General features: G+C 34.0%; 1 protein-coding gene across 5 annotated transcripts in view; it reads right to left on the reverse strand.

Annotated features, from left to right (window-relative positions):
• The window catches only part of ATRNL1 (attractin like 1), a 432,328-nt gene that overhangs the window by 205,094 nt on the left and 211,561 nt on the right, over positions 1-15,673 (reverse strand). For all 5 annotated transcript variants that reach the window (XM_086899053.1, XM_086899052.1, XM_086899057.1 and 2 more), the window contains one exon: positions 9,400-9,461. In XM_086899053.1, coding sequence (XP_086755179.1) covers positions 9,400-9,461 — 62 coding nt within the window. The remainder of the gene's footprint in view (positions 1-9,399; positions 9,462-15,673) is intronic.

Raw genomic sequence — 15,673 nt, forward strand, 5'->3', positions numbered from 1 at the left:
TTGAACTTAGGAGTTGGGCCATCGAGGCAGTTATTGCTCAATCACTTGAGTCTTGCTGTGCTGAGACAGTAATTAAATATCCCTCTATATCCACAAACCTCCTGTCTGTTGATCTTTCTTTGACAAGGGCACAAAAATGTACAGTTCCCTAATTAGCAATCTAAAGAGCGACCCCACACTCTATTGCTTCTCTTCTAGTACTAACATGAACAACAATTTAAAATATTCAGTAAAACAACCTGATGACAAAAACACTTTTTAATGTGGATATATGCAAAGAAAACAAGTCTCATAGCTAAGTTAATATTTTCAAGGTAGTACTGCAAAAGTTTCCTAACAGATCACATTAACTGTTTTTCTAAGAACTGCTTTCCCAACACATTATTTACTATCTTTTTATTGGCAAATAGAGTCCATTTTAATTGATATTTTATAAAGCAAGCACAATTCTAAAATAAAAATAATTGAACAATTATTTTTCGAACACCATGACTTCAAATAGCAATTATTGTCACAGCAATTGATTTCTCTCATTGTACTTGACAAGAACATTGTGTTTATGATTATGATGTGCTGGGTTCAGCCATCCTTGTGTTAACTGGTATACACATGACAAGCAGCTCCAAAGATTTCAACAGGATTATCTGAAGCACAAAGAATTGTAAACATAATATTAGAAGTCTGATATGTATGACAGCAGTAAAATGTTTTAAAAAATTTTAATGATTAATTAAGTTGCTGCAAATCACAAAGTTTTATAAACATCATTATAAGTAGGACTATTTCAGTGATTAGTAATTCAAAACAATTTCAGGAATGAAGTGCTTCAATTCCAAATTGAAATGTGTAAAGACTTAGGGAACAGTAGTCTTGGCTAGCAAGGAAGTAGGAGATGCAAATTGCAGTTCATGGTAACACAGTGTGTCGGGTCAGGGAAATAAATCCTGGCTGTGAAGCCAAGACATTTCAGCCAGGAGTGCTGAATTCCTGCTCAGGGAGAGCTCTGGCTGGCACAGCCAGTGAAAGGCACTGCCAACAAAGCCAGCATCACCATCCAGGTGATTCAGGAATGTCCTTTTCATGTTCCTCCTTGTCATGATGATACCACCAGCACCAGCAGCTCCATGCACTGGCTCCCAAAACTCCCTTTTCTGGACATGATTAGCCAAGAGCTGCAATCTTTCCCTCTTCAGCTACAAAATGTCATTGTTGCACAACCTTAAATACCACAGGGCTTTTCCCAGCAGCCTACATCTACATTCCATTCTTTTCCCCCACAGTTTCTTTCTGAATTAAAGGAACCCAAGGAAAATGTGAACCCAGTAATCCAAAAGCCACACAGAGAGTTCAGACACTCAGTTCTTACTTTCCAAACTGCAAAGTTGAAGAAATGCCTGAATATGAGGTAAAGTATCTACAATGGTATTTAAAACCCAAAGTATTACTAAAAATCATTTAAATGCAAATTTGTATTTATTTGTGTCTCAAATGGAATTCACACAAGTTAAGCAACAAGTTTCAAGTTCATTTGAAACTAATTACACGCATAATTCTTCTTATCCAGATGACTGATTAAAACGTTATTTTTTGATGCAGTCCTGAAAATCCATATATCCCTATGAATAACTCTTGCATAAAGTGTCTCATGAAAGTCACATAACGGCCCTTAAAATTCTCTTCTCGCATGTCCACAACTACCAAACTTATACAAAACAGAGTAAGAGTTAATAAAAAAATATATATCTGCTTTCTAGTCTGGTCCTTCCAGGCTCAACACTGTATTTGGTAATAATGCATGGAAAAGAATATCCACATAGGATTTGTTTTACTTTGTCATGGTTTAAAAACCATCATACTACCAAAAGAATGCTGTAAGTCTCCAGAGCAGCACATTAAAAATTACTATTAGAAACATCATGAAAATAATTTTGTTGAGTCAGAAGAGCAAATATAAGTAAAATTATTAACTAAAGCTTCAACAATGGTATTAATAAAGATCCACAATTTAAGCTCTGAATGCATAATGGGAATCAGGGAGATTGAAGTATCAATGGCATCAACTGCATTTTATATGAATTTTATTCTAAAGTAAGCAGTAGCAATGAAATATAAATATAATATGTATTAATTTATTAGTTAGAAGAGATACTATTTTTGAGCTAAATAATTTATTAATATATATTGAACACAGAAAACCAACTTAATCCTTCCTCTCCTAAGGCATAAACTCCTCTAACAGTTTAAAATCATCTCTGACAACTGCCTCTGCAAAGCCTGGGTTTATTGGTCTTTCCTGGGTAATGAAACATCAAAAGTCTTCTTGAAAGTAAAGAAGAAAGAAATGTTTGAACAGAGAATTTGTATTTAGCAGAAAAATTATTATGAAAAAAGGTACTGGTATTTTTTTCATTATGCACATGTGCCACAATGTTATAGAGGATGGAGGGAAGCATTAAATAACTTTATTCAATAAAATAGTTATTAAAAATAACTATAAAAAGCACATATACATTTTTTTATACTTCTATTTTCCTACATACATAATTCATGCACATATCCACAAAGCTGTGGTTTTATGTTCAATATACCACAAGCTGCTATAGTGAAGTATGAATGAAAGATCAATTATACAAACAGCCTTTATATTCAACTAAAAAGAGAAAATGGATGCAGAGTACACCAAGATGCTATTGAGAGACCAACATTCCCATTTAATCTGCCAATCCTATATCAGACTAAAGTGAACCACGTAAAAAGACTCTGAAATATATTACACAATAAAGCTCAAGATGTGAATTTCAACCCTCTGCAGTTCCTCCTTTCCTCTTTGAGGAAACAAATAAAAAAGATTTACAATCAAAGCGACTTAATCTCATGTAAAATGAAATTAATCTCCACAGAATAAATAGAACATCACACCCATGAAGTGTGATTATGTTTCTTTTAGTCATGGAGAAGACTTTCATATTTCATATAATTTTATGGAATTGCCCTTCATGGGTGAGATACTCTATATTTCCTCTCAATAAGTAATATTACATGTAAAAAAGTACACATAAAATTTATATATATTTGTCCACTGAAATTTTGGACAAACTATGAAATACAGAATTTAACATTTTCTGCAGTAGCTTTTCAGAATAATTTTAAACTGTATATTGTTTCAATTACAGAATAGTTATGCTTTCACTTTCGCTTTTTTGCAATGGTCTTCGTGATTTATGTTAATTTAGGATTCAAATTAAGGGGAGAGGGGAAGAGAAAGACTCATTTATTTTAATTACTGTCAGCTAGTGAAATTAGGGAAGAAGAATTGCCACCAATGCTAAAGCAATTCCAAACCAAGAGATTCACACTATTTCAAGAATATTTTTTTCAATATTTTTCAATATTTTCACTCATTCTTATTTTTCACTGCTCTCTCTAGTGCAGCTATTATTCTTTAATAATACATCACAGAAATATGAAATTTGTTTAGAAAGTCACCCTACCGTGTCAGCATTGGTTAGCATGATAGACTGAAATATAATGAAGAAATTTAACACATTCAAAAAACTTTCTCTTCAATCTGTAACATTTCCAAAACTTTTTCCAAACAGGCAAATATGCTCAAAGGAGTGGCTGTAAAAAAAGTCATAACTTTCTTTATTAAAAGTCCTGTTAAAATTAAATTTTCCAAAATTTCCGAAGCAATGATTTTTTAGATTTCCAGGTCAATGAAACATCATTCAAAAAGAACACTAAAAATTCTGTAATTGTACTGGTTAAAGAACACAAAGCCTCTGATTCCCCTCAGCCTGATATTAGACATATCAGATACTAGATTTTTCAACCAAAAAAGACTGAAAACATATTAGGAAAGAAATAAAATTTTCCAAGTGATTGTTTTCCTAAAATATCACCAAAAAAATTATTGAAAATATAGAAAACTAACTATGATATAGGACATGATTGAGCCACATGAAGATTAAATTCAGAATAAAAAATTCAGATTATTATTATTATTATTAATAATAATAATAATAATAATAATATTATTTTCAAATAGATAATATAACTATGTAATTCTTAGTGTGGCTTTTGGAGCCTACCATTGGATTTCAATAACTTTTGCTTCTATTGGCAAAACACAGCCTCTCCTACCTTGGATTCCAATAGATAAATTAGAAAGACCACAAAACCTCTCACACTAAATACTTCATTTGGCACCAGGAAGTTTTACTGGAATATTTGCATTAATATTCCAATACAGAAGATGAATTCCTTTGAATTAAGATGTCCTTTCTAAAAAAGGAATAATCAGATTTAATATTTTGGGACATATGAAATTCACAGCATAGCGCTCGGTGTAGCACTGTCTTTTCTCCCTTTCAGTGATTTATTAGAGCTGAGCACAGGGACCTGGGATATTTCTGCCCTGCCATGAGGAGATTGCTCATTTCTTGGCTGTCACTCAGAGCCCAGCTCGTCACACCGACCGCGCCTGCAGAGACAGGCGGGCACGGGGCTTGACAAAGCTGCTTGTCACCCACTGTAATGGACAATGACACTACTGCCTAAAGGAAAACATTAATATTTCTTACTTCCTTTATTTTTTTGTTATTGTTTTCCTTCATCGGCTTTCACCCCCCTTCACTGTATTCCTTACATCTGGGAGCAAACTCCTGGAGTTAACTTCGCAACTGGTACATTTCATAAGAAGACTGAATTCCTTCTCCTTGGAATTAAAATGACAAAAGCAAAATTTCAAGTCCATTTATCACAGAAGAAAACTTGTTCTAGTTCTTTTGTTTAAACTACAGAGGACTGGAGTTTCATAAAAAAGTGACCAGTTTAAGCAGTCAGAAGAGAAATTGGTGTGAGCACCAATGCTGCTGAAATCTAAGAAAATATCAAACTGGATTTAAGAAAATACAATACAAAATGCAGGGAATCAAAACACAAACATTGTATGAATTATCTGTGATGCTTCTTAGGATACAAAATCCAATGTAGCTGTAGAGAGACATACCCCTGGAAGGAGAAAATGCAAGAGCTTCAGAAGGCACAATGAACATCTCTCACTGAATTTGATACATAAAGGAAGTGAGACTTCCAAACTTTAAATGCACTGACTTTAAGAAGAGCCCCACACCTGTTTTATAGCAAGCAGGTACATAGGTCATCTTAAGATATCTGAAGATATCTGATATCTATTTTGTGTTTTGAGGAACAGTGTCTGCTGAAATCAAAATATGGTGAGCACTAGTGCACTCACACACACTTCCATATGACTCAAAGGACAAACAGAAGGATTAAAACCAGAAAGAAAATAATGGAAAACAGCTCTGTTCACTGATTAAGTGACTCATCCCTTGTTTTGAAGAGCAACTGATCCAGCAGTACTGGGCAATCTCCTTTGCCTGCAGGCCAGTAACAAGTGGCTGCCTTCTCCAGAAATATGAGCACGCCAAATAACTCCACAGTGATGACAAAGTTTCTGTATGATTCAGAGTGCAGAAGACACAAAGCTACATTCAACAATTCAAAACAAATATTTAAGGAAAGCCCAACTCTAACTGCCCATCACAGTACAGATGTGCTTTTCCCAGTGGAAGTCAAACAACTCTGTGCTTCTAAGTGAGGTGAAAACTTTAAATGCATCACTAAGTAAAAATCAATTTCATTCTAGCCCCAAAAGTAAAATCCCTTTTGCTGCGATAACTTCATTTTCATATTACTATAAAATACTCTAATTTAGATTTATAAGAGTTCTGGATTTTCTGAGATCCCAGCCATGGATTGTGATCTGATCCCGACACACCGTGTTTTGTCTTGCTCACAGCAATCAATATTCGACCTCATAAAGATAAGCACACCAAAATCCAGCACTAATTTACCACCCTTCATTTTACCAGAAACAAAACAGGAAGGCAGGGATGCAGACCAAAGGATGCTGGTAAAGAGCAGGAGCTCTCCCATTGCAAATTCACCCCCAGGGCGTTGGATTCAAGCACTGCAGCTCCCAGGAGCTCGGACACTGCCACTGCCAGTGCAGGGAACACAACTGAAGGGACTGCTCAGAGATTCTAGCACACAGACCTACAGGTGGAGTTAACAAATCTGGTTCTTCAGCATCTGCTGCAATTCCTGTTGTAGCCCATGCTCACCTGTACCACAATATCCATCCCTTCTTTCTGCAATAAGCACTGGGTATATTTTGAATATTGTTTTCTCTCACTTATACTGCTCACAGATTTAACAGAAAGAATGTACCCCTAATCTTTAATGACCATAATTTTTCATGGAATTTCTTAAAGCACACAAAAAAGAAGGATTTTTAAACTTTCAAAGAGTCCATATTGTTTAACAGTGCTTTACTTATTAAAACCAGGAGATTCTGTAATTTATGACAACATGAAGATATGTCACAAAATATTCTATTAAGTCAGTCAGCTTCACCCAAAGTAGCAGAGGCAAGGGAAGTAATAGTTCTGGGAGCTCAGAGAACATGCCTGATGAGTTAGTAGTTGGTACCATGCATTTGAAAAAGGCTTTAAAAACATAATTCTGGCTGTAGCACTTGCTTATCATTTCCTATCACGAGTATATTAACAGCTAACCTTTGTCATCTGCACCAATTTCATGCTTGCCTGGTTTTTGATTATGAGATTTAACCACATTTCTTACCAGAACTTATGCTTCAGATTCTTAATACAAATAATTATCTGGGAATTGCTTGAGTACTGTTATAAATTCTGTTACACTGTTATAATTTTATTTAAAAGCAAGTATAAAAATCAAGTGTTTCTTAGCTCTCCATTGAGGATTTATTCAAATCATAGATAATAAAAACTAACAAATATTGTACAATCAACTTTCATGGATGTTAGATGTGATCTAAAGAAGTAAATAGTATTTTCAGAAACTAAACCTACTTCTATACCCCTATGAAATGTCTAAAATGTCTTCATACCTACTTAGTTAAATCTACATATTCATCTAAGACTTGAAAACACTGAATATTTCTTTATCTCTTAGAGTTTGAAACAAAAAAAAAACATGCCAAACAATAGGATATTTTGGGGTTTAATGGTCAAGGTAATACAGAAATGTACTTTTTTTAATTGTGAATACTGCATTTCTTCCATGTAAGAAAGATCATTCACGTTTGCTGCCTGTGAATTTTTCCAATGAGATCTGTACTTCTTTAAAGAAGGTGGGAAGAAAAAAAGTCACAAACTTCTCCATTTGTGTGATAGCTAAAAGTCCTCAGGGCACTGAACACAGCAACAGAGATGCCACACTCTCTGTAAGACAGTTTGGAATCTCTTACCACTCTTACATTGCATTTTTATTCTTAGAGGAAAGGTCACTGAACCAGCAGCTGCAACAAAACCTTCCAGTAGAAAAAGAATGACATTAAATAGGGTAGGGGTTTTTAACAATGCATATCATGGTCTAAAGCACTTCAGTTTCAGTAATATCCTGCCTCTTTTTTTCAATATAACTTCTCTTTACCTTATCCTTGAACTTTTTTGTTCTAGGACATACACTATCAGTATCTTGGTAAATCAAGCAGTAATTGCAAAGCTAATAATAGATTTTGTGCTTTATTATGTATAGTTTTAAATAAAGTCCTTACAGAACAATACTTTTAAAACAGTTCATCTTGATACATCAGGACAGTTCTCAAAGTGCCTGTTTTGATATTTCTGATTCAAGCAGTAAAATATCCATTTCATCTTTCAGTCTGGAACACAAAACCTATAAAGGAACAGTTTTAAGCTATATTTTTGCCTGGTTGTAGAATAGCTGTTATTGTCAAATGGGTCTGAGAACAGCATTTTGCCACATCCTCAGAAATAGAAGTATAATACCGGATAGGAGAAATGCAAATGCAGGTTTACCATGAAATATGTTTTGTTATCAAGCATATTCAAATTGTCTTTAAAGACAATTATTTTCTCTATCTATAATCTTAGTAAATATGGCCTGGGTTATTACTGTTACCACTGTGATTTGCCACAGTCACAGTATACCTCACTCCCATTCAGTAAACAAAACCAAACCCCACAAACAAACCTAAACCCACACAAAACAAGAAACAAACCTAAACCCTTATTAAAATTATTCTCTTAGTCTACAAACTGCTGGCATCCTACCTGTGCATTTACCCAGAACCAGCTGAATGAGACAGAGCATTGCACTGGGAGAGACAATGCCATGTATCCTCAGATGGAACAAACTGCTCTAAGTTTACCTCTGCTATTTGTCACAGGCTCCCTCTGCTCTGTTGTACTTGGACAGGCTTTGCTTTCTTCTATATGGGTTTGTAATCTAAATCTTAGCATAATCACCATAAGTTTTAGAGCTTGCTGTCTCCCTATGAAAAAACAGAAAAAAAACCCGAAACACAAAAAAAAAACCCCTCAAAAATCAAACACCCAAAACACCTGACCTTTAGGCAATCAGCATTTTATTGCTTTGTTTGTGGTGAATGAGGAGAAGTAAGATATTTTATATCACCTACTAACCTCCTCTCCATTAGCCAGTGCCCTGGGTACAGAAAACTTCAGGCTCTGTTCATTTCTGTGCCCTTTTTGGCAACAGCAATGAACAGAATTTAGTCCATTCACAATACTTAAGAGTCTGATTCTTTAGGTACAGTTCCTCAGAGCACAGGGATTAAAGTCAATAGAGAAGCCATGCTGTGAACTTGTGAAATAGAGCCATGTCTGTTCTAGAAATACAGAAATTCTGATGAACATACCTGTCTGTCACTGTTCACATTTTGTGTACACTTCATGGTTATTGGGAAATATCTTCATAGCAATATTTCAAAGCACTATAACTGATCCAAGTGCATGCAAGTTTGTGACATTTTATAAGACAGCTGAACTTTTAACAAGTGTTTCAGTGGAGTTTTGTTCACATTCTAGAAGAGTTGTCCATTTGCAGTTGAAGCCCATCCCTGCATTCCTTCCAGAACCAAATCTCAGGCATCAGCTACTGCCTTTCACAATTAATCTCTAACCCATGGAAACATTAGTAGTGATGTGCTGTGCTTTATTAAAAATAACAAGCTACTGAACATTTTAAGTAATTCCATAGAAGTGTTTATAGAGAAATCACACACATGAATTAGTTGAGTTTAGCTGGCTCTTCTTAATCACTGTAATATATGGTACAAACCCAGGTAATCTTTAGGCAGTTTGAAGACTGTACCACTGAATATGAAACACACAATTCTGTAATGCAAGGTTCCAGCAGCTGCCTTTAATTGGTCTGGACACTGCAAATTAGGGAGCACAGTTTGAAGGCCTTTCAGGCATTTCTCAAGATTCAGAGGCTGGTTAAGACACTGGTTTCATGGTAAAGAGTCATCAGGATTTCAGTAAGACAAAAAAAGCCATTTACCTGAAGAAGGTGACAAAGAACTGCACCAGATCCATGATAGTATTGTGCTGTGAGAAGGCAATCTGCAAATAAAATAGAAGTAAATTACAATATTGTCAGACTCAACAGCTCTTTTAAGGTGAGGGCTTTATGGCTCCATGGATGATTACTTTCAAGTGTAATTTCAGTCTAGTCTGCACACACCTGCATTTATGATAAAGTGAGATGAGCAACTAATTCCCATATCCTTGCAGGTATCAAAATACAAACAATGGAAGATAATACTTTCACTTAAACAAAAATTAATAGAAATATCCACTTAATGAACAATTAAAACAATATGAAAAATATTAAGAAATCATATTGTTATAAATTGTCTTGTTTATAGTCAACTGTTTTGACCAACACCATCTTCAATTTTAATAACACTGAAACATGCTTTTAGAGAAGACAAACAACATACAGTGCTTAAAATTAATGCATTTAAAATATTTTAATTGTATAATACCAAAATTAATGCATATGTTAATTTAATTTTTAAAAAAGATAAATCTGGTGCATAATAAAACAGTTTCAAACAAATTACTTTAAAGACAAAGTAATAAATATTCTTTTGGCCTACATTTTTACAGCCTCACCAGAACATGCATTAGTTCAGCTCCTTGCTATAATTTTTGTGAAAATTTAAGAATTATCTCTAAGACAGCATATACATAGAGACATTCACACTTGCATGCAATACAGACAATAATTATTTTTGTAAAGTACTTTTTGCAAATGTTAAGAACAGCACTTAATATTTATGTTATATCTACAAATATCCATAAGTCCCTGTCTTGCTCAGTTTTTCCGACTATAATTATCAAACTAAAGATACAGAAAATCTTCTACTTTGAATTATACAAAGTGTCTATCTAACTATATTTACACTCTTTTCAAATAATTGCTTGGTTTAGAAATCTTTCTGCATTTAAGATCTGATCTGGACTAGTAATTACCCCAAAGTACTCTGAATCCCTTTCATAGCTTACTTGTGAACTTTTGAAATGATAGTTCATGATACTCAATCATTTATTTTTATTTTTATTTTTTTTTAATTGTAGGCCAAAGCTATAATGTAAGATTCAGTAACAATGGTGATAATAATGGCCTTGTGCCAGCCAAACACAGCTAAACATAGATCAATTACCTAAAAGATAACATCTGAGAAAGGACCAGAGGACTTCTTTGGCCCAGTATAAAGCACATTCCAAGCACAAACAATTGTTTAAGTACACCTTGAACAGAAATGAAAGCTTTCCAAATTCATTTTTCATATTTTAAATGCTGTCTGGATTTACTTCAAATACTGTTTAGTATTCAAATTTACTCCTGGTGTTTCCAGAATGTTTTTCACAAGTACCATACTTCAGGTGATGAACTAGCACAAGGACAAAAAAATTCAGCTTTGATAGAGTTCACTTTCTGTGACCTGTTGAAATGCTCTTTATTGAAGGAGCATTTAGATTTTGCATTACTACAATTGTTTTCATTCAAGGTGTAGGAATCCCTTAACAGCCTCTGTGAGTCTAGAAACAACTCCAGTCTGCAATCAAACCCTGCAGTCTGATCACAATCATGCCAGGAAAATCACCTCAAGTTTTTTTAAGAAACTATAGCACCTCTATTTCTCTTTTCCAGCACACAACAAAAATGGAGTAAGCAGATTAACAACATTCCAATGATTTTACATCATTATCAATAATTAAATTATCTGCAAAGTCTAAATCTCAGGAATAAAAAGTTTTTGCACACAAAAGGAATGATTCCATATTTTCCAGCTTCTATTAATCTAATCATCTACTCAAGATAAGTGCAATGTTCTACTGCTGGAGTCCATGTTTGTGAATTTAAGGAAGAACATCTGTCTGTGAGACTTCCTTGGCTGGTTGTATGGGATTTTCCTGAAAGTACTCGTACTTTAAAGCAGAAACACAGTTAGACAGAAAGTTTCATCCCAAAAGTAATTTCTAATTTTAATCAAGTATCTTCTAATAATTACATTAGAGTTCATGTTTAAAAGATGAACTTCAGTATTTTCTGCACACTATCATGCATCTTTGACTAATTTCAACACAGAACATTAACAAAAAGAATACATATTTTAATCATAAGTAGACCACAAAGAAGCAAGTAATGTCATGAACCTAGGACTGATACAAAGAACCATAATACAATTAAAAAGATTTATTTCCATTGGGGTTTCACATAGATATGAATGTAATTGTCTTTTTGCTTGTGCCTATATAGATAAGGGACAAGAAAAGAAAAGTTCTTTCAACCCAAGGTTTTCATATTGGACTTAAAGATATTGGAAACAAATATCTCCTTTGTTAATTTGTATCATACCTCAATAATTTTCAGTTTCCCCAAAACATCTAAAAAGCTTGTGGATCCCACAAACATTATCTCTGTCTTCTTTTATAAATGAGGAAGAAGATAAATATCCTTTCTATCCTTTCTTACAGAACAGAACAAAGTGTTGTGTGGAACATAATTTCTTATAGTAAAGAAAAACCTCTATGACTTATTGTTATTATTATCATTACTGTTGTTGTTGTTGTTGTGAACTGCAATTGTATTCCATCAGATCAAAGTAACCCCAATATACAACAGATTAAATGTAGAAAACTGTGACAGAATGAAAAGATTCCAAAGCCAAATGTGGGGTTCACATATAAATATATATATATATATATATTTACACATGTGCTCCAGCTGAATGTCTTTAGAGAGAAATTTAGAGAGAAAAGCCTATGAAGAAAAGGCTGATGAGTGACAAATGAACTGTGGGGATTCTTCCAACAGACATGTATATCTTTTTTTCTCTGGCACATTAAAGTTTTTAAATTTATAGTTTTTAAAAAAGCAAGCAAACAAACTGTTTTAGCAATACATGGCCAGATTGGAAGACAGGGCATTGTGACTGCTGGCAAATCCTCTACAGCAACTAAGGATTCAAAAGTCAGATAAGCAGCAGAATAGGCCAGAGAGCACCAACACAAGGTTGCACTGCAATCAACATTTCAATGCATGGTACTTCTTAACTTTTCATGTTTTGGTTATTGACATGATGTAGGAAATGCACTTTACAGTGAATAATGCTTAATGGAAAAGGTCTGTTGAAAGAGGAACTTCTGAACACTGATTTTTCCAGCCCTCAGAAGTTAATGTCTGCAGGAATGGATTCATTTTTCCCATTGCTCCAGTTCATCTTTACCTTGACTATCACATGCAGCAGGAATAGAGTCCTACAGAACAATAGGTCAAGATCTGTTCCGCTACAAAAATGAGACAATCTTGAAAGTCTAACTCAGGCACAACTTTCATATGGAAATAGAAAGTGTGCCCTTACAACTTTTAAACTTTTAGTTTAAAAATATAGGTGTCAAGAAGCCATCTCCACAATTGTAATGACACCAATTGGGGAAAAGGAAAACTAGGTACTAAATCAAAACTGCACATTTGTACAAAAAAGGAACCTAATCCATGAAAACGTTTCATATATTCAAATAATGTACACAAAAAGTAATTGTAATCTGTGCTCCATTTCATGACATTACCCACTAAAGCAAACTCCTATCTGCTCAGCCTCTCAAACTATGAACAAATACTTCCGTTAATACAATTTTTCCATCTTCCACCGTTAACAAATTAAAAATGAACAAATAAGAGAAACTAAAATAAATACATTGCAAAACTCTGATAGAAGGTCTAATTATTAAACCTGGAAACATAATGCAATAAGGTCAGACATAACCCAAACTAAACTGCCTGGACTGTGTTGATTATGCAGACTTAAACCCTGCAGAATTATTACTTCCTTCAGTATCATCAAAAACGTAATTTAATTTCTTCTTGGATAAAACTATTACACACTCCCACACCGGTGCTAGGTATGTACTGAATCAGGAGAAATGGATACTGACTGAACATAAAGGCTGACATATTTTGGTGTCCATTATATTTCATATTTTCTTGAGGGACACTTTCTGACTGAGGCAACTTCAGACAAAAAAAGTATGAGAGTCAGCTGAGCAAATTACTTGTGTAGGTGGCTGCATTTTTGTGTATAACTTTTTTCATAAAGAAAATGTAAAAGATTACACGCTGTGATAATATGGAATGAGAATGCTGGAAGATTTAAGCCCATAAATTCTCACATTTACATTTCATTGTACAAAGTGAAGTTTAGATATCTACTCTGCACAAACATGACTGCAGAGACCCAAGTCTAAACTGTTTTAAACACATTACTATGGATTACACAATAATTTTGGGGTGGGGAATGGTACCTATATCTTCAAACACAGTGAATACATGACTACTGAATAATCAGTATTTACAAAGGAAAAGATATTCTGATTATTTTGTTTAAATATAAATACAATTATAAGTACAATTATATCTTGGGATATCTTTAGAGAGAGCAAAAATTATTCTGACTCTTCTTTCACATTGGACTTTAACTATGAAGAGAGGCCTGCAAAAGTGAGAGATGGATGGAATTGTCAGTTTCCCAATAGAAATATTTAACCGGCAAAGCACAAAATATATTTTCCTTTCCTTTGGAAAACAAATTCCACTGGAACGTGGTAAGGAAAGGACAAGATTACCAACTAATTACATCTGTCTAAATAAGAGAAACATTAAACTATTGGAGGCTAAAAGTGCCACACATTTATTCCATATATTGGCTTTCCTAGAACTTGTAAAACAAAATTTGAAATGTACCTGAATTTTGCCATGTGGAGTACATCCGATCTCATGCCATGTGTGAACCTAGTCTAAATTAGTCAGCTAGCTTATAAAAGTCAGCAGATAGGAAGGCTCTTCTTAGGGGAGTGACTCTAAAATAGATGTGGAAAACTCTCATAAATTGTGAGGAATCACCCTATGGAGCTGCCATTTCTCTCCACTAACAACACTGGGATTCTGTGATTAGTTTAAACTATAGACCTAATATCAAACTCACACTATAAATAATTTTAGGTGAGATAAATTTCTCCCGTGGTTTGTAAGTACTCACTGGGTATTTCTGTAAAACAGTGTAATGATAAAATAGGCAAAAGAAATATTTTTTTCTGGGCTTAAAAGATCTGAGAAGCAACATGAAGCTAAGTGGCTGCTAGCAGAATCCTGCTTCCTTCTGCTGTGTTAATGGCTGTAAAGAATTCAGTCTGATGCTGACAAACAGTCCTCCCAGATGATAAGATTTAGTGATAACAAAACTTTCATACTGATAACATAAATAGAAAATGAAAGATAACAAAGAAATTCAGACTTCACATCAAGATTTGATAAACAGCTTCCACAGATTATCTCTGCATGCTGCAGCCCTGTCTCTCATGCTGGCACACATTATATTATCCAAATATCCACCCCTCCATTGCTCAAAAAATGTAATAATTACAGGATATTATTTCCACTATTCAGAGTCATGAGAGGCTGAAAGACAATCTAGTTTTGTATTCAAGTAAGATGAAAGACACTCCTCAATAAGGTTATAACAGCTGAACTTATATTCCTACCTAATAGGCACTTTATCTATTAAATTTAATACACATATTCCACTTCTTTATTCAATTTTGTGCCTGTGTATACATACAAACATACACCACACAGAAAAACCCAACATTAAAAAAAAACCCCAGGAATTGAAGGAGAGAATCTGGGGGAGGGAACTGTTATTTAACTTACAGTTTTATTCAGTGTGCAAAGCATTTTCATAATGATTCATATGGACATTATTAAGAAATTGAAATATTGAACATTAAAGTCAATGGAAGAATGGAAGAAAATTAAAAGACATAGACAAGAGACAAATGACATGTTTCAAAATCAAATTTTAAAAAAAAAAGATTAAAAGTAATTGGCACAAAAACCTATAGTACTGAAAAGTTATTTTAGACATAAATCTTTGCAGGATTGACTTCTCCTACAAACTGTGTGAAACAGCAGATTTCTAGACAACATCTTTCAAAACTCTGGTTTTTAAAAGCCTGCCTAGATTAAATGGACAGGAAGAAAAATTAGAAACAGAAGTGAAGGGAATGAAGTGAGAGAATTTGTCAGGCAGAGTTGAATGATTAAATTCTACTACAAAGAGAAGCATTGCATGACGATATGGTTTTGTTTGTCAAGCTACATTAAGGAAAAGCCATTTTTGTCACTTGCTAGAATTGAATTTTCTTTTCAACCCCAGGTTTCAGCTTTCTTGGTATGACTTTTTCTGACATCTTATTATGACTTGATA

The sequence above is a fragment of the Cyanistes caeruleus genome, chromosome 8 (assembly GCF_971803275.1).
Source record: "Cyanistes caeruleus chromosome 8, bCyaCae1.hap1.1, whole genome shotgun sequence".
Classification (NCBI taxonomy): Eukaryota; Metazoa; Chordata; class Aves; order Passeriformes; family Paridae; genus Cyanistes; species Cyanistes caeruleus.